This window comes from Tupaia chinensis, unplaced genomic scaffold, assembly GCF_000334495.1.
Source record: "Tupaia chinensis unplaced genomic scaffold, TupChi_1.0 Scaffold000341_1, whole genome shotgun sequence".
Classification (NCBI taxonomy): Eukaryota; Metazoa; Chordata; class Mammalia; order Scandentia; family Tupaiidae; genus Tupaia; species Tupaia belangeri.
In genome coordinates, this window is record NW_006159835.1 from 2452939 (window position 1) to 2473901 (window position 20963).

A 20963-nucleotide genomic window follows, 5' to 3' on the forward strand; every position below is an offset into this window, starting at 1 on the left:
AAAAAAAAAAGAGAAGAGGATAGAGAAAGATAGCAAGTGAACAATAGAGGGGATGTTAGTGAGAAACAGATATGGTTTATTATCTGTTGAAGATGACGTGTATAGTATTCTCAACTGGACTGGTCTGGGAAGTATTTCATGATGGGTGAAGTCTTTTAACAAGCAAAATGAGAAATAGTGATTGACTGTTTTAAAAAATTATAATAATAATAATTATTGGGAAATGCATGGAAAAGACTTTGAATGATAAAGCGGGGAGATCGATGCCTCTGTATTGACTGACATGCATGGCATTCCCTTTTGAAAAAGCAATGGAAGTCGATGTAAAGTTATATGTAATCCAATGTAATATAAAGAAGATTATGATAATAAAAAAAAAAGAAACAATGTGAACAAGGAAAAAATGGGAAAAGATATTCAAAATGTTAAATGAAAAACAATTTCAACCAAGAATACTATACCCAGCAAGATTATCCTTTATATGGGAAGAAAAGAGAAGAATATTCTCAGATAAACAAAACCTGAAAGAATTTACCAGCATCAGACCAACTCTCCAAGAAGTGCCGAAGGAAGTGCTATACCAGGAAAACTAAAGACAGACACAAAGAAATAAGAGTCAAAACAAACAAACAAACAAAAAACCAAAAAACAAGAAAATGGCCAACTTAATTAATGATAGGGACAAATCCAGAGTTGAATGTTAACTTCCAGAATTTAAACAGAAAAATCATACCATAACAGAAAAGAGATTAATTGCATGAGACTGAACTAGTGAAATAGAATTGTATGACCTTTGACTAAAACATTACTGATTTTTCTTCAAAGTTTTGTTTTCCAGATTTAAGGATTTTTGTCTTCTCTTGAATTGTTGATAGGTTCATCTACCTACTATTTGAACAAAATCCTAACGTTTTTCCTGGCTTTAAGTCTTAAGCAAATTTCTCTTAACATTTTTTAAATTTTGATTTATTAAAGCTAAAACTGCTTTTCTTGAAATTAAAAATACATTTTAAAAATACCTATTTAGCTTCCACAATACCCAGTGAAAAGCCAGAATCTATGTGCATCTGAGATGGGCCTAGCCCTGCCCCTTTAATCAGAAAGCCTCTGCCCCAAACCCCTCCTTTTGGCCCAACACCCAGTGAAAAGCCAGCACAGGTTGTTTAATGAGGATCACGGAAACAGAACCACAGAAAAATTGCAGGTCATCTCCTTACACTTGCCTCAAACACTCCGAATTAACTCCAAGAAGGCAAGAAGTAACATATAATCTAACAAATGACCAGAAACCACCACCACAAAGGCACAAGAAATATGGAAAATCAAGAAAATATTTCTTCCCCAAGGGGAAAGAACAGCCCTTCACCATCCACAGACAGTACAATGGAACTTGTGGAAATGTCAGATAAAGAATTTAGCTACTCATAGTGACAAAGCTAATAGAGATGCAAGAGAAGAGAGATAATGAACTCCAGAAAATGCAGAAGAGATGGCAACCTCAATAATCCCCTATGCAGAGGTTATCTAGTTGGTATTCTAAACCTCTAAGAGATGGTCTTTGGTTTACTTACATGAAATATTATATAATAGATGATATAGGTAATAGTTATACAATTTGAGTATATCTTCCTGAGTATGGCATGAAAGGCAAAATAAGAAAGTAATTGCTAGGTGTAACTTTTTGTTTTTGTTTTTTGCCATAGGATACATGGGCTTACCAGAGAGAGACATAGAGAGAAGGAAAGAGAAATCACCTCCCAGGGGGCATGACCACTACGCAATCCCTTCTCCTCCATTCTCCTCTTGGGATTTCAGGCACGCATGCACATGTATCTGGTCACCAGGTCAAGGACTTGAACTGCCATCAGTCATATTGAAGTTCAGAACTGTAACCACCACACCACCTGCTGGCCCTTTCTTAAAAATGAAAATCTTCTATGCAAAAAAAAAAAAAAAAAAAAAAAACTGAAAAAAAACTCCATGAACAGAAGGCAAATACCAAACTTGCAAGAAATATTTGCAGTATAAATTTCAGAAAATAGCTAACGTACCTAATATTTGAAAGCTCTTTAAAAACATTAAGATATACACTCTAGTTAAAAAAAAAAAATGAGAAGACATGAGTATAAGTACTCCAAAACAAAAAATGTAAATGGTCAATGTATATACAAAAAACGTTTAGCTTCACTAATATTTAAAGGAAGGTAAGATAAAGCAAGATTACAATTCTAATTGGCAGGAGTTCTGAAAATCATAATATCTAATTGTGAATCAGCAGGGAAATGAACCAAGATTCTCAGACATTGCTAGGAGTTTATTAGAAAGAAATAACTATAAAGTTAAATTTTCCTCATAAAAAATGTTTGTAGTAATGTTAAAAGTAAAAAAGGGAGATGGTAGCATTCTAACTACCTATGTACAGAATAAATTACAATTCAGTTGTATGGTATAGTTATACAATTGAATCATATTAATAATTTGGAAAAATGCTTATAACTTTTAAGCAAAAAAATTAGAAAGCAGTTGTTACAGTATGATCTTGAGAGGACACTGGTTAGTAAATCATGATATTTTAAGATAATTTTGTGAGATAATATTTAATGACTTATAAAATAATATTAAATTATGATCATAGCTACATTTTTCCAAAAATAAAATGTAAAATTTTTTCCTCAATAGCTTTTAACTATTTGACAATAAGACTATATTATTTTTGTAATCAAGATTATCTTTCAAATGTTACCTTATTATACTTAGCCATTGTTCCAGCTTGTAGGAACCTGTTAATATGATTTTCTTCAGTAAACTTGGTAAGTATGCCTTCAACAAGGTGATAATAAAAGTGTTGAATAGAATAGGGCATGAAGTCTTTTTAAGGAAAAAAAGAACAATAATAAAAAAAAAAACCTTCCCTCCAGGCTGAAATAATTCACTAATTAGTATCCTTTGGGTATGTTTATTTAATAAGTTTCTAATTCACTGATTTACATTCACCCTGAGTAAAAATTTCTCCATCTTGTCCATAAGGTATTTACATGTCTGAATGAAATACTTTGCTGACAGTCACATACATACACATTTAATCACATTTCCCCAATAAGCTCTTCCTCTTTTTAAAAAGAGTTTTATTAATTTGTTAAGCCCATGAGTAAGAGAGACAGAGAAAGAGAAAAGAACCTCTGACCTGATGCTGCCATCCACCCTAGCCTCGGTCGGCCCAGATCGCAGGCCCGTAGGTGCCCTGTGGGAAGTCTTGGCCACAAACTGGCAACCTTCCCATGCAGGTCTGCTTTGCAGAGATGGGTTTTACTGCTGCACCACCATCCAGCCCCTAGCTTAGTCCCTTTTGATTGCAAGGAAGAGAGACTCATCCAGTTTACCTGAGGAAATGGGGTTTCTGAGACAGCCCCATAGCACAATGGTGGACGGCTTTACAAATGAACTTGGATCTCATATGACCAACCAGGGTTTGAGTCTAGCCCCAGAGGTAGCTTGAAAAACATGTTGGACCTGTGCATTCTCAGGATCCTGATGGGGTAAAAAATTGGAGGAAAAAGAATTGTGGAATGACAGGGATTCATTGGATGTTTTCTGCTCTCTCTCTCTCATACCCTCTGGCATAAAAAATGTAAAAAGAAATGGGGTTTCTTGTAAGATTACACATGTGGGGTCAGCAGGTGGCATGGTGGTTGAGGCACTAGATCTCACAGGGCTGACCACAAATAAGAAAGTAATTGCTAGGTGTAACTTTTTGTTTTTGTTTTTTGCCATAGGATACATGGGCTTACCAGAGAGAGACATAGAGAGAAGGAAAGAGAAATCACCTCCCAGGGGGCATGACCACTACGCAATCCCTTCTCCTCCATTCTCCTCTTGGGATTTCAGGCACGCATGCACATGTATCTGGTCACCAGGTCAAGGACTTGAACTGCCATCAGTCATATTGAAGTTCAGAACTGTAACCACCACACCACCTGCTGGCCCTTTCTTAAAAATGAAAATCTTCTATGCAAAAAAAAAAAAAAAACTGAAAAAAAACTCCATGAACAGAAGGCAAATACCAAACTTGCAAGAAATATTTGCAGTATAAATTTCAGAAAATAGCTAACGTACCTAATATTTGAAAGCTCTTTAAAAACATTAAGATATACACTCTAGTTAAAAAAAAAAAATGAGAAGACATGAGTATAAGTACTCCAAAACAAAAAATGTAAATGGTCAATGTATATACAAAAAACGTTTAGCTTCACTAATATTTAAAGGAAGGTAAGATAAAGCAAGATTACAATTCTAATTGGCAGGAGTTCTGAAAATCATAATATCTAATTGTGAATCAGCAGGGAAATGAACCAAGATTCTCAGACATTGCTAGGAGTTTATTAGAAAGAAATAACTATAAAGTTAAATTTTCCTCATAAAAAATGTTTGTAGTAATGTTAAAAGTAAAAAAGGGAGATGGTAGCATTCTAACTACCTATGTACAGAATAAATTACAATTCAGTTGTATGGTATAGTTATACAATTGAATCATATTAATAATTTGGAAAAATGCTTATAACTTTTAAGCAAAAAAATTAGAAAGCAGTTGTTACAGTATGATCTTGAGAGGACACTGGTTAGTAAATCATGATATTTTAAGATAATTTTGTGAGATAATATTTAATGACTTATAAAATAATATTAAATTATGATCATAGCTACATTTTTCCAAAAATAAAATGTAAAATTTTTTCCTCAATAGCTTTTAACTATTTGACAATAAGACTATATTATTTTTGTAATCAAGATTATCTTTCAAATGTTACCTTATTATACTTAGCCATTGTTCCAGCTTGTAGGAACCTGTTAATATGATTTTCTTCAGTAAACTTGGTAAGTATGCCTTCAACAAGGTGATAATAAAAGTGTTGAATAGAATAGGGCATGAAGTCTTTTTAAGGAAAAAAAGAACAATAATAAAAAAAAAAACCTTCCCTCCAGGCTGAAATAATTCACTAATTAGTATCCTTTGGGTATGTTTATTTAATAAGTTTCTAATTCACTGATTTACATTCACCCTGAGTAAAAATTTCTCCATCTTGTCCATAAGGTATTTACATGTCTGAATGAAATACTTTGCTGACAGTCACATACATACACATTTAATCACATTTCCCCAATAAGCTCTTCCTCTTTTTAAAAAGAGTTTTATTAATTTGTTAAGCCCATGAGTAAGAGAGACAGAGAAAGAGAAAAGAACCTCTGACCTGATGCTGCCATCCACCCTAGCCTCGGTCGGCCCAGATCGCAGGCCCGTAGGTGCCCTGTGGGAAGTCTTGGCCACAAACTGGCAACCTTCCCATGCAGGTCTGCTTTGCAGAGATGGGTTTTACTGCTGCACCACCATCCAGCCCCTAGCTTAGTCCCTTTTGATTGCAAGGAAGAGAGACTCATCCAGTTTACCTGAGGAAATGGGGTTTCTGAGACAGCCCCATAGCACAATGGTGGACGGCTTTACAAATGAACTTGGATCTCATATGACCAACCAGGGTTTGAGTCTAGCCCCAGAGGTAGCTTGAAAAACATGTTGGACCTGTGCATTCTCAGGATCCTGATGGGGTAAAAAATTGGAGGAAAAAGAATTGTGGAATGACAGGGATTCATTGGATGTTTTCTGCTCTCTCTCTCTCATACCCTCTGGCATAAAAAATGTAAAAAGAAATGGGGTTTCTTGTAAGATTACACATGTGGGGTCAGCAGGTGGCATGGTGGTTGAGGCACTAGATCTCACAGGGCTGACCACAGTTTAAGTCTTGGACCTGGCAGCTTGCTTTCTCATTTTCTCTCTCTCCCTGTCTCTCTTTGGTGAGCACACGTGCCCTAAAGCAAATTAAATAATAATAATAAATAAAAAGTAAATAAATAGGGACCAGCAGTTAGCGTAATGGCTATGTCGCTGGACTCCCATGTAGTCAACCGTGGTTCGAGTCCTGGACCTGGTGGCTTAAAACTCACACCGGGTGCATATGTGTGCGTGCATGCCCAAGATCCCAAGAGGAGAATGGTGGAGAAGGGATTGCGGCATGGCCATCCCCCCCAGGGGGTGATTTCTCGCTTTCTGTCTCTGTATCTCTCTGTCTGGCGAGCGCACTCACCCTATAGTGAAAAAAAAAAACTCCCCCAAAAAACTGAATAAATAATTTTTTATGAAAGAATACACATCTATACCTAGAACTAAACAACTCCCAAGAACCAAGGAAATTCTATGAAAGTCTATTCTCCCTTGTTTTATTGCCTGCATGGTGCCTCTTTCAAGCACCTGCTTCTGTCTGAGAATTTGCTTTGCTCTCCTTTTGGTACTGACTGGACAGTCCCTTATACATTGCCCTACTCCTAATCACAGAGAAAACTAACCTTATGACCACCAGTGTGCACAGAATAGCCCAATTCTGCTTCTCTGAACAAAGATCTATGGGTAAGGCATTTTAGAAAGAAACACTGGGTATGACAAGTCCTGTGACTGATGTCACTGGTATCACTAATTGTTAATTCTGGTGAAGAAGAAAGAAGTTAGGGCAACAGGCTGTGTTCATAGTAAACACATACTGCCTAATAATCACCACCTTTGTCTTTAAATATATTCATAGATGAAAACATGAAGCAAAAAAAAAAAGATAGAAAATACATTTGAAAAGCATAAATGATACAGAAAAAAGTCTAATTTTAGATGTAACTGGAGTTCTAGTAATGAAGAAGGAAAATGGAGAAAGAAGCTATATTTTAATAATAATCAAGATTTTTACAAAAATCCAAACTATATCAAACTACAAGAAGTGCCATGTACCTCAAGAGATTCGTCTTACAACAACTTGAAATTCACATCTAGACATATCAAACGCTAAAAAAGGAAATAGACAATTTTGTGATTAGATTAGGTTATAATTTTTTTTAATGTATTTATTTACTCCATGACTGAGAGAGACAGAGCGAGACAGTACCACACCACCCCTGACAGACTTCCAATCCACCCCCAGTTTCGACTAGCTCAGATTCTGGGCGCAAAGGAACCAGAAGCACTCAGGGCGGTCTTTAGACATGACCTGACAGCCTTACCATGGGACAGCCTACAGAGCATCACGTTACACCTCTGTGCCATTACATGGTCCCCAGAATAGAAGACTTAACACAGTCATGTGACTGATAGAATGAACACACAAAGAATCAGAACGCAGAAGATTTTAACAACATAACTGACAAACATGGTGTAACTGAATTTATATAGAAATTGCATCTAATAACTAAAGAAATTATTTTCAAGGGCACCTTGATATTATCAAAATTGATCATATGCTCAGCTGTAAAACAAGATTCAACAAATCTCAAGGGAGTGGAATAATACATAATAGGTTCTCTGACTATAATGGAATTAAGCTAGAAATGAATTACAAAAAAGATAACTAGAAACTCCCTAGGATTTAGAAATAAAAACTATATATTGAGTTTTCAGAAAAGTCATGATGTATTTTTTATATGCTTTTCTATGTAAAAATGCATCATAATTTTTCAGACAACCCAATATCTCTGAATAACTCATGGGTCAAACAAGAGAACTCAAGTTATCAAACAAGACATCTCTAATTATAATATACTTTTAACAAAATAATGAAAATACTACACATTAAAATGTATGGTATAGACACACACACATCTCTCTCTCTCATACCCTCTGGCATAAAAAATGTAAAAAGAAATGGGGTTTCTTGTAAGATTACACATGTGGGGTCAGCAGGTGGCATGGTGGTTGAGGCACTAGATCTCACAGGGCTGACCACAGTTTAAGTCTTGGACCTGGCAGCTTGCTTTCTCATTTTCTCTCTCTCCCTGTCTCTCTTTGGTGAGCACACGTGCCCTAAAGCAAATTAAATAATAATAATAAATAAAAAGTAAATAAATAGGGACCAGCAGTTAGCGTAATGGCTATGTCGCTGGACTCCCATGTAGTCAACCGTGGTTCGAGTCCTGGACCTGGTGGCTTAAAACTCACACCGGGTGCATATGTGTGCGTGCATGCCCAAGATCCCAAGAGGAGAATGGTGGAGAAGGGATTGCGGCATGGCCATCCCCCCCAGGGGGTGATTTCTCGCTTTCTGTCTCTGTATCTCTCTGTCTGGCGAGCGCACTCACCCTATAGTGAAAAAAAAAAACTCCCCCAAAAAACTGAATAAATAATTTTTTATGAAAGAATACACATCTATACCTAGAACTAAACAACTCCCAAGAACCAAGGAAATTCTATGAAAGTCTATTCTCCCTTGTTTTATTGCCTGCATGGTGCCTCTTTCAAGCACCTGCTTCTGTCTGAGAATTTGCTTTGCTCTCCTTTTGGTACTGACTGGACAGTCCCTTATACATTGCCCTACTCCTAATCACAGAGAAAACTAACCTTATGACCACCAGTGTGCACAGAATAGCCCAATTCTGCTTCTCTGAACAAAGATCTATGGGTAAGGCATTTTAGAAAGAAACACTGGGTATGACAAGTCCTGTGACTGATGTCACTGGTATCACTAATTGTTAATTCTGGTGAAGAAGAAAGAAGTTAGGGCAACAGGCTGTGTTCATAGTAAACACATACTGCCTAATAATCACCACCTTTGTCTTTAAATATATTCATAGATGAAAACATGAAGCAAAAAAAAAAAGATAGAAAATACATTTGAAAAGCATAAATGATACAGAAAAAAGTCTAATTTTAGATGTAACTGGAGTTCTAGTAATGAAGAAGGAAAATGGAGAAAGAAGCTATATTTTAATAATAATCAAGATTTTTACAAAAATCCAAACTATATCAAACTACAAGAAGTGCCATGTACCTCAAGAGATTCGTCTTACAACAACTTGAAATTCACATCTAGACATATCAAACGCTAAAAAAGGAAATAGACAATTTTGTGATTAGATTAGGTTATAATTTTTTTTAATGTATTTATTTACTCCATGACTGAGAGAGACAGAGCGAGACAGTACCACACCACCCCTGACAGACTTCCAATCCACCCCCAGTTTCGACTAGCTCAGATTCTGGGCGCAAAGGAACCAGAAGCACTCAGGGCGGTCTTTAGACATGACCTGACAGCCTTACCATGGGACAGCCTACAGAGCATCACGTTACACCTCTGTGCCATTACATGGTCCCCAGAATAGAAGACTTAACACAGTCATGTGACTGATAGAATGAACACACAAAGAATCAGAACGCAGAAGATTTTAACAACATAACTGACAAACATGGTGTAACTGAATTTATATAGAAATTGCATCTAATAACTAAAGAAATTATTTTCAAGGGCACCTTGATATTATCAAAATTGATCATATGCTCAGCTGTAAAACAAGATTCAACAAATCTCAAGGGAGTGGAATAATACATAATAGGTTCTCTGACTATAATGGAATTAAGCTAGAAATGAATTACAAAAAAGATAACTAGAAACTCCCTAGGATTTAGAAATAAAAACTATATATTGAGTTTTCAGAAAAGTCATGATGTATTTTTTATATGCTTTTCTATGTAAAAATGCATCATAATTTTTCAGACAACCCAATATCTCTGAATAACTCATGGGTCAAACAAGAGAACTCAAGTTATCAAACAAGACATCTCTAATTATAATATACTTTTAACAAAATAATGAAAATACTACACATTAAAATGTATGGTATAGACACACACACACAAAAAAAAACTTTAAAGAAAATTTATAAGCCTTACTATATATATTAGAAAAGAAAAAAGTCTGAAAGCCAATTACCCATATATCCATTTGGAGTTACATACTAAGGGGGAAAAAAAAGCCAGAAAATTAAACCCATGAAAAGTAGAAATAAGGAAATAAAGATTAAAAAAGAAAGAAACGGAAGAGAAAACAAATACACAATGGAAAAAACAAGTCAAATATTGGTTTTTTTAAAAAGACTTAATACAGTTGATGAACTCCTATTGACACAGAGCAAGAAAAACACAGAGAAAGCATAAATAACCAATATCGAGAAGGAAAGGGAGACATCAGCATAGATCCTATCAGCATTAAGAATATAAAAATAAGAGGAAACTACAAAAAACTCTGTACCAATGAAATGGACAAATTCCTAGAAATAAATAACTTACCAGGTTGGGAAAAAAGGGAAACAGAAAATCTGTATAGTTTTATATCTATACACAAAAATGGAATGTACAGCCTTCCCATAAAGAAGACTTCAGGCACAGAGGGCTTCTCTGGTGCATGATTCCAAACACTTTACAACAGGAAAAACACGTCTTACACAAACTCTTCCAGAGAACACAAACAAGATAGAATATTTCCAACAATTTTATAAGGTCAATGCAACTCTGATACCAAAAGCTGACAAGAATACCACAAAAAAATTTACAGGTCAATCCTTCTCATGAAATAACCATGAAAGGGACCAGCAGTTAGTGTAATGGCTGTGTCACTGGACTTCCAAGTAGTCGACTGCGGTTCGCGTCCTGAACCCGGTGGCTTAAAACTCACGCCGGGCGTGTGTGCGTGTGTTTCCAAGATCCCGAGAGGAGAACGGAGGAGAAGGGATTGCGGCATAGCCATCCCCCCCGGGGGGTGATTTCTCACTTTCTGTCTCTCTGTCTCTTTCTGTCTGGCGAGTGCACGCTCCCTATAGCAAAAACCTCTCCAAAAAAAAAAAAAAAGAAATAACCATGAAAGTCTTAAATAAAATACTGACAAGTGGGGCTGGCGGGTGGCATGGTGGTTAAGGGCTCTGGACTTCCACATGGCCAACCATGGTTCTAGACCCAGGCCTGGTGGCTTGCTTTCTCACTTTCCTTCTCTCTCTCTCTCTTCCTCTCTGGTCAAATTAACTTAATTAATTAAATTAAGTTCAATAAAATAATCCTAAAAAAAAAAAAAAAAAAGAAAAAAAATACTGACAAGTAAGTCCAGTAGCATTCCTCATAATAGCCCAAACGGGGGGAAAAAAAAATTCCACCACCATTTATATGAACAAAATTTATGGCATATCAAAACAGCAGAGTATTACACAACAATGAAAACAAACGAGCTACTAATACATGCAACTAATGGATGAAACTCACAAATGCAATGTTCAGTAAAAGAAGTAAACACAAATCATACATGACATAGGACTTCATTTACATGAAAATAAAATCAGGCAAAATTAATCTATAGATGATAGAAAGCAAGACAGCAGTGACACTGTGAGGGGGATGATGACTGAGAGGGGACACTGTGGGTGCCGTACGGTTCTGTTTCCTGATCTGGATGCTGGTTACACAGCTGGACTCACTTGGTCAAAGTCATGGGGCGTTACACTCACGATTTATGCATCTTTTTGTATCCATGTTACACTTCAATTGAAAGAAAAGACGATTTCTTAGAAAATAAAACCATCCTAGTTTTGTGTTAAATCGACGTCAGTCTCACCAATCTACGTTATTTTAGAATCAACGGTTCCATCCCCCTCTAAAAATCGGAATTCTGTTTGATTGTGTAACTTCTTCCATGGGGATTCTTGATTCATTTGAGGTGTAGATATAAAATGGTTGCATTTTTGCTGTAACCCCTCTCCAAACTAATTGTGTTTTCAACCTCCATTTTCTTATAAGATGTCAACTCTTTTAATCACACACTTGATTGCATTTACTTATCAGTCTCTTCGTGATAGTAGGATTATTTCATTCTAGCATGTAAGACAGTTCTGTTCATTTTCAACTTATGCTTCAGACCAAATTTAAAACCATTTTTCCAAATGAATGAGTAAATAAAATGAAATAAATAATTCTTTTTTTAAAAGGGGGAGCAGCGGGTGGCATGGTTATTAAGGAGCTAGACACTCCCACATGGCTGACCACGGTTCAAGTCCTGGACCTGGCAGCTTGTTGTCTCACTTCCCTTTCCCCATGTCTCTCTATGGTCAAATTAAAAATGAATGAATGAATAAATAAAATTAAATAATTATTTTAAAATGATTTTTTCCCCTCCCTTTCCTTTTCTCCTTGCCTCCAGACTTACCCAAAGGTAGACAGTCTGCTGCCAGTGGCTTTGAGTGCGTGTGTGTGAGGGTGGAGTGGCAGAGCCTTCTACACTCTTCCCTCCCCTTCCTTTGGGTGCTTCCCCTCAGATCTTGTGCAAGAGAAATGGCGCAGCAGGAAGGCTGCAATGCCCTCTTTAGGATGCTGCTGACTCTTCAGTTAGTTAGCCCTGTCAGACTTCGCAGTTCTCTGTACTGGGAGCAAACTACCCGCTCCCTCACTGGCAAGGATCCTTATGGTGCCTCCCAGACATATCTGACCTCTTCCGTGAGCCTCTCAGCCGTGGAAACGTGGGTGACTGTGTGGCCCTTTCCCCAGCCAGACCATTTGTCAGCTACCCCTCTTTCTGCCCTGAAAGCATGCAGCATTCTGCTGGTCCATGAGAGGACAGAGGTGAGATGATTATTAGTCCTCAGTCTAGTTGAGGAGTGGGGGAAATTGGGGGGTCTTTAAACTTTATGAGAGATTCTCTTGAAGAGAAGAAGTACTCCCATCTACCTTACAGAAAGATGGGTTGAAGGAGGGAATATAATATCTTAATGGATATTATATTGCTCAAAAGGCTAATCTCTTTACCTACCCTTTCCTTATAACCTAGGGAGTAAGCACAGGTAACGTACAGAATGTTTATGGCAGGGCTGTTTCTCTGTACTGACATTTCTTCATAGGTTGTCCTAACTATAGGCGGTCTCTCAATTTAGAATATGTGTACTTACCACCTTCTGTGCACAGCTGTGGACCTTAGCCAGGGCCCAGGGAACATCCTTGTTTATATCCTGTTACACTTGTCTCCAACCACCTTGAACTTATGTTAATCTTCACAGCATGAGTGAGGGGGCGGGGGGGGGGGGAAAGAAAAATTATATATTAACTCAAAGAACAATTCTATATTAACTAAAAGTACAAAGAAAAAGGAAATGGCGGGACCAGCAGTTAGCGTAATGGCTGTCGCTGGACTTCCATGTAGTCGACCGCAGTCTGCATCCCAGACGCGGTGGCTTAAAACTCACGCCGGGCATGTATGCTTGCGTGCCCAAAATGCTGAGAGGAGAATGGAGGAGAAGGGATTGCTGCGGCATGGCCATACTCCCGGAGGGGGGGGTGTGATTTCTCGCTTTCTGTCTCTCTGTCTCTCTCTGGCAAGTGCACGTGCCCTATAGCAAAAACCTCTCAAAAAAAAAAAAAAAAAAAAAAAAAAAAGAAGAAGGAAATGGGATACATAAATCATCATAATAATTTTCTATTTTCCAAAGCAAACATCTTCAAGAAAATTTGGGAGGTTATGTTATTTATCTACATAAATATAGTAATTCAAAAGTAATTTTTACCCATATGTATACCTTCCATTTTAATACTAACATACCCATTTATAACATTTCTACTCTTAGAAACTTGATGTGATTGATGATGAAATTCAGTGTAAACTATGATGTGGTTGTTCTAGTTGCCTCGACAGAGAGAAAAGGAGAAAGCATCCCACAATGTGAGACAGTCATAACACAATCCTTCTTTTTTTTTTTTTTTTTTTTGAGAGAGATTTTCACTGTAGGGCGCGTTCGCTCGCCAGACAGACAGAGAGAGACATAGAGACAGAAAGCGAGAAATCACTCCCCAGGGGGGATGGTCACACCGCAATCCCTTCTCCTCCATTCTCCTCTCGGGATCTTGGGCACGCACGCACACGCGCCCAGCGTGAGTTTTAAGCCACCGGGTCTGGGACACGAACCGCGGTCGACTACATGGGAGTCCAGCGACATAGCCATTATGCTAACTGCTGGTTCCCCACAATCCTTCTTCATTTCCCTATTCCACTGAGATTTGGGGTACATATTCATATACACCTGGAACATGTTTTCCTTTTCTTTCTCGCTCTCTTTTTTTTTTTTAGAGAGAGAGATTTTTGCTACCAGAGAGACAGAAGGCAAGAAATCACTGCCCTGTGGGTCTGACCACACCACAATCCCTCCTCTTGCGATCTTGGGTATGCACGCACATGTACCCAGCATGAGTTTTAAGCTACTGGGTCCAGGGCTTGAACTGCAGTCGGTTACGTGAGAGTCTGCAATGGAACCATTATGCCATTTGCTGCTGGTCCTGCATCTGGCATGTTTTTCAAGCCCCCAAAGTGATTGGCCAAATGGAATCCAGTTCTGTTAACCACTATGCTACTAGGCCAGTCCTACGATTGAATACAAAGTGTACTATTTGTTAAAAAGTACAATCTACAATTTAAAACCAGCCAGAGGGAACAGGGAACAATGTATCAATATTTAGTATTGGAAAGCAATATATTATTATTGTCAATAACAGAGATTAATTTTCTTCCAGAAAGGGAAACATATGTATGCTTTACACAAAGTAACATATAAGGTATTTTTACTACAGTAAGACTATCACCACTAAAAATGGAACTTATTACTTATTCAATAAAATGACCACTTACTTTTGACGGGTATCGCAATTCATTTGACTGGTCTGAGGCTTCCTTGAGCAGGTTTTTGCTTTACTGATCTTGTTCCCTCGGCTTGACATTCCCATCTCCCACGTAGCTTGATGCATGGAGCAGCTGCTTGATTCAGCAGATGAGCAGTGAGGTGGGCTGACACAAAGAAATGCCACAGAACCAAAAATCCATCCTATAAACAGCATTTTAAAAGGGAAAGAATTTTCTAATAAAAGTTCTCAATGGGGATGTCTTTGAAGACAAAATATTAAAGTCAGCCTTGAAATATCACTTAATATAGTATAAAAAATGCCTTTCATGAGGTTTGACTTCCTGTGTAATTCATGCCCTGATTCTTTTCTATAAATCTTTGAAAAGTGCTGTGAATAGAATATATTTTACTAGGGATTCAAAAAGCTTTGATTATCCATTAACAATTTGAGGATTATAAGATTACATTTCAGGTAATTTAGAAGATGTTCTAAAATGTGGATGCTGATGTGACATCTTATCTGCAGATATTAAACTCAAATACATCATTTACTTTTAGATTTATCTAGAGTCTTAGAAACGTCTCACAGTTCCTTTTGAAGCAATAAACTAAATGGCGTATTTACTTTCAAATATTATTTCTAAACTCTTTATTAGTATAAGGTGAAAAAATGCATATCTTTATTATACCAACACATAAATCATTCAAAATCAGTTTCTTTTTTTCTTTTAATTTATTATCAGGCATGTGCACTCACTGGAGAGAGACCCAGGGAGAGAGAGATGGAGAGAGGGAGAAAGTGAGACAGCACCTCAGGGGGAGATGGTTGCACTGCGATCTCTTCTCCTCCATTCTCCCCTTGGAATTTTGGGCATGCACATGCGCACGCATGCACACACACACACACACGCCCAGGGTGTTTAAGCTGCCAGATCTGGGACTCAAACGGCAGTCAGTCGTCAGTCATGTGGGATCCAGCCACTTTAATCACCTTGCCACCTGCTGCCCACAAACCAGTTTATCATATTAAGATACCATACTTGATCTTACCCAAAAGGCTGAAAAGTAATTTATGTCAGATAATAAATTAGACAGACAACTTTGATCAGACAACTTTGCCTCTTGTGAAAGAAGCCAAACCATTGCATTAGCCTTAAAATGTTCATGAAGATAAATAAAGTAAATCACAATGCAATTAAACCCAATGAAATACATGAACAGTTTTTGGAGATGTAGCTATTACTCTGAACATTAACACTGGTATAAGATCTAAACCGTTTAGTTTTATATGGTTATTCATCAGCTTGCTGGGAATGAGTCTCATGACTTTAAGAAAACAGACTCCCTACTTCTTCTCTAAATTGAAATGAGCAATAGCTCTGGAATACAGAAAACCCAAATTATGCTACTCTCTTGATTCCATGAGAGTGGATCCCCTCCTGTGTACTTCAGTATTTCACTAATGTGATTGTCCGTCAACATCATGTCAATGAACAAAACAGCATTTGGAAAGGCTTTTTTTGACTCTCTCTAAACCACATTTCTTTTCTGTCAAATTCTCTTCTCTAATGCTATGGAGTCTTCATACTTTAATACCATTTTTTCCCATGAGCTTTTGAAGTCTCCCCATATTCTTTTGTACCATCATTGCATCTTTCTCTCAACTTATGTTTTACATTTTTTTAAGTTTATATATTTATTTCTTCCATGAGAGAAAGGAAAAGACAAAGAGAGAAACACACACACACACACACACACACTCCTAACAGGGCCCCTAAACCACTGTCTACTCCAGCCTCAGGTAGCCCCAGCCATAGGCACACGCGCCCCGTGCTCTCAAGCAGGTGCCAGCACGACATCCCAGCATCCTCTCTACGGGTCAGGCTGCACCAACACTGCACTACCACTGGGCCCCTTGATTTCTTTCTATTTTTTTAAGAATTATTTTATTTAACTTTATTATTATTATCATTATTATTTTCCAGTTTGATCAGAGAGAGACAGAGAGAGAGAGAGAGGAAGTGAGAAAGCAAGCTACCAGGTCTGAGACTTGAACCGTGGTTGGCCATGTGGGAGTCCAGCGCCTTTAACCACCATGCCACTTGCCGGCCCCAGGCCCCTTGATTTATTTCTTAATAAGATTTTTCCCTAACTATGAAATGCATCCTCATTACAGGAAATCAGAGTAACAAAATTAGGAAGGAAAATATTCATAATTCTATTGATTTCTTCCTCCAGGATTTTGATGAAATAATTACTATCTGAACAAAGAGTTTCATGTTATTTTTCAGTTCCAGGGAACAAAATCTTTAAAATAATTCATTCAAGCTCTTGATGAGTTGGTTCACATGCACATGCTGTCTCAGTGGTTAATTGCAGCCGCTGTCTTCACTAGAAAAGCAACAGAGGCATTACCTTGCAGTGCAGGTATCAGGTAGAATTCTGAAATTAAATGCTAGCATTATTTGACTCCACTGTAGGTATTTCTTCTTCACAACCATCATTTTAATAGACATGTAAATGACAGCTATCATGTATAGAGATCCTTATTTAATGAAATAATTTTCACATCAACCACAACAGTAAGATGGCATTATTTTCATTTTATAAAATAAAGATCTGGAATCAATCATGTGGCTCTTAGGAAGTATATTGAGAATTTTGGGGGATTTGAGCTCTCCCTCTCTGCTTCCAAGGGTGTTCTTTCCACCACATCCTATGAATATCAGAATATTGTGACTATCAGAACCTGCTCTACATGGCCCTGGGATTGAGCACTTTGAATGTCCACCATATCCCCTTTATAAAACTAGTATCAATATTGTTGAAAATAACACATCAGTGTATAAGATTATTTCCTCCAGAGTCTTAAAATTTGGATTATTATGTTCAAGGCAGGAACATTTTAAAGGCTTTTTGTACATACTGTCAATTGCCTTCTATATACTGTCAAACCCTCGTCTCAACTGAGCTGCCCAAAATGCAACTCAATCAGCAGAGCCTGAGGCCTCCTGCTTCACTGTACTCTTTACAAAAGTCTTGGCTCATTTAACAGATGAAAAGCGATTCTTTGATACTGAGTTTTTTCGTTTACTTCATTGCTAGCTATAATTCACTGTTTTAATACACCCATTCTCCGTTCTACTGAGTGAACCTTACACAAAGGCTGGCTATGTCCTTGAACTAGAAAGGGAAGCTGCGACAGTAATCACTGGGCCTTTTCTTCCCCTTAGTCACTCAGTAGTCATCCAGCTCCCACTTCAGGCCATGCGCTGTGCCAGTGTTGGCGACAGCAAGATGAAAGTCCGTCCCTGACCTCAAAGAGCTTGCTGACTAGCCCTGGGGACAGGCACATACACAATTGCAGCACAGAGTGGCCAGCACTATAACCAAAGTTAACAGAGAAAGACACTTTGGGAAACGCAGAGGAAGGTACCTCAGCCTGCTTCAGGGAGGTCCTTGAAGCCTTTCTGGAAATGCTGAGCCCTGAGCTCCATCTTGAAATGAGGAAGTTAGCCATCTACTTCTCCCTGATGTTCCTAACAAGAATGAATTTCTTCTTCACTAGCGGCCCTTTATTTGAGCACTTCTAACAGTGTATTGTATTTCTTTCCATGTCTCTCACTCTTGCTGGAAAAAGCTTCTTGATGGAGAGGGACTACATCCCTGATTAACCTAGTACAATGCTGAAAAAAATAAAGTAGTGGGAATGCAATAAGCATTTGCTACATTATTTTGAAATTCCAGCCATGAAGCTACTGCTTCCCAAACCTTCTTCTTGACATTTATATAAATATGTGTGGTTTTCCTTTTGGTTGTAAAAAGAATACTGTTTACTGCACACCCATCAGAAAGGCTAAAAGGAAAGAATGGAAAATAACAAATGTGGGTGACAAATATGCAGTAGTAGGAACATTCATACTTTGTTAAAGGTAGAATTGGTGGGCCATGGAAAACTGTTACAGTATCTCCTAAAGCTGAGCCTCAGGTACCTTATGACCAACAATTCCACCCCTAGAAATAGTCACCACAAATACATGCCTGTGCTCACCAAGAGCCACCTTTTGAGCAAAATGGCACCATTCATAACAGTTCTAGACTTGAACATAGATCACACACAGCATGGACAAAGAATCTACACTCAATAATATGAAGGAATTTCATAAAAATAATGTTGAGGGTCAGCAGGTGGCATGGTGGTTAAGGCACTGGACACTTCCACATGGCTGACTACGGTTTGAGTCCCGGACCTGGTGGCTTGCTTTCTCACTTTGCATCTCTCTGTGTGTCTTTCTTTTTAAAAAATAATTTATTTAATTCCATTTGTTATTATTATTTTTTAATTTGACCAGGATAGACAGAGAGAGAAAGAGAAAGGGAGAAGGAGAAAGCAAGGCACCAGGTCCAGGACTCAAACCATAGCTGGCTATGTGGGAGTCCAGTGCCCTTAAGCACCACGCCACCTTTGAGCCCCTCTCTGTGTGCCTTTCTCTCGTCAAATGAAAATGACTGAGTGAATAAATAAATTAAATAAATAATTATTTAAAAAAAAATCAGGTTGAAAGCAAAAAGCCAGTTTTTTTTTTTTAAAAAGGACCTACAGTATGATTTTTTAATATGAAGTATAAAAATTGGCAGAACTATTCTATGCTATTACAAGTCAGATAACGTCAGTCGTGGCAGGGGTTGTGATCAATAGGAAATAGGAAGGGAGAGTTTCTGAGGATGCTAGGGAGGTTCTGCTTCTTGATATGAGTGCCAGTTACATATATACTCCATTCAAATATTTTCCTGTGTGTATATTACACTTGAATACTTTTTTTCCCCTTGAATAATACATGTTAACTGGGAGAAACCTGGAAAATACAGATAGGTTTTTAAAAATTAAATCACCCACCACTCCACTATTTAAAGATAACTATTAACATTTTTACAATATTTCCTTCCAGTCTTTTTTCTTTCTTTCACTTTTTTTGCCATAGGGGTGTGCTTGCCAGTGAGAGACAGAGAGAGAGAAAGTGAGAATTCACTGTGGGGTAGTGGGGGCGAGGGCAAGGGGAAGGAAATGGCTACACCGCAATGCCCTCTCCTCCAATCTCTTCTCTGGGATTTGGACACTGTCTGGCATGATTTTCAATCTGCTGGTCAGGGACTCAAACCGGCTGGCCATGTGGGAGTATAGCATCTTAACCACCCCCGCCTGCTGCTCCCCCCACCCTCCGTCTTTTTTTGAAGTGTGCCCACACTCCCTCTTCTCCTTTTCTCCTCTCACGTATTTACACACACACACACACACAGAGATGCACACACGCATTTGCTAAGTTAGGTTCATTTATATTCAGTTTTACTTTTGCTCTGTGACTCTTACATAAAGTCAATCCTTATCAAATATTGTTTGCATTAAGGTGTGGCAAGTATTCCGTTGAGTGTATGTGCCTAATACGGTTCATCAGTTGCACAGTTGTGTATATATTCTTTCATTAAAAAAACAGTATACAATATCGCATGTGGTCACACACGCAAACTCCTAGAAGAAAAACCACTGGAACATGAACATCCCTTAAACCCTCCCCTCCCTCCCTTTTCTTTTCTCTTCTCTTCTCTTCTCTTCTCTTCTCTTCTCTTTTCTTTCTTTCTTTCTTTTTCTTTCTCTCTCTCTCTTTCTCTTTCTTTCTTCCTTTTTTTTAGAGGTCAGGTCCTATAGGGTGCGTGCGCTCACCAGAAAGAGAGAGACAGAGAGACAGAAAGTGAGAAATCACCCCCCCAGGGGGGATGGTCACACCGAAATCCCGTCTCCTTCATTCTCCTCTAGGGATCTTGGGCACGCACGCACACACGCCCGGCGTGAGTTTAAGCCACCGGATTCGGGACTCGAACCAGGTCAACCACATGGGAGTCCAGTGACATAGCCATTACGCTAACTGCTGGTCCCAAGCTCTGCATTCTTTCTGTATGTCCTGCCATAAAGCCTTCACCTATTTACAGTCCCACCCGCGAGGCGTGAGGGCTCCTTGCCGGCACTGTCACCCCGGTTTCTGTTCGTCTGAAGGACGGGAGGCTAAAGCAGGCCTCAGGGATCGGCGGTCATGGCCCTGGTTTGAGGGGCGAGGGACACTGAGGCCCAGGCATGGAGCTGCCGGCGCCAGTTCGCCAGCGACTGGGAAATTTCAGCCGCACCGTGTTCAGCGACTCCAGCCGGACTGGGCCGGAATACAATGAAGGTCCGGGTGAGTGACCGAAGCCCGGGGCGGTGGGGTGTGGCCCGCAGAGGGCTTGACTTGGGTTTTGGAGCCTCCACAGGTGCCCGCACCTATCATGGCGGTTTCGGCTTCAGTCGGTTCTCCGCGGTTGGGGAGCCCGGTGGAAGAGGGGCCAGGCGGGGAGCAGGGGTATGGCCACCTTTGGGCTCCAGCCCAGTCGGCTCCTGCAGTCTCCTGGCCTACGCGTTGCAAGGGGGGCGG

At 38.8% G+C, this 20963-nt stretch overlaps 2 protein-coding genes across 4 annotated transcripts in view; one reads left to right on the forward strand and one right to left on the reverse strand.

Annotated features, from left to right (window-relative positions):
- Positions 1 to 20574, reverse strand: part of EHBP1 (EH domain binding protein 1) — a 587840-nt gene extending 567266 nt beyond the window's left edge. The window contains exons 1-2 of one of the 3 annotated variants that reach the window (XM_027773333.1): positions 20478 to 20574; positions 14511 to 14666 (exon numbers count right to left, since the gene is read on the reverse strand). The gene's annotated coding sequence lies outside the window, so the exon portion shown is untranslated. Of the gene's footprint in view, positions 1 to 14510; positions 14704 to 20477 lie in introns of all 3 variants that reach the window. The other 2 variants (XM_006152207.3, XM_027773334.1) reach the window with 2 other exon arrangements.
- A 14-nt stretch (positions 20575 to 20588) lies between these two features.
- Positions 20589 to 20963, forward strand: part of TMEM17 (transmembrane protein 17) — a 7783-nt gene continuing 7408 nt past the window's right edge. Inside the window, exon 1 of the mRNA XM_006152215.3 lies at positions 20589 to 20729. Within this exon, the coding sequence (XP_006152277.1) occupies positions 20630 to 20729 (100 nt within the window). The 5' untranslated portion in view covers positions 20589 to 20629. The remainder of the gene's footprint in view (positions 20730 to 20963) is intronic.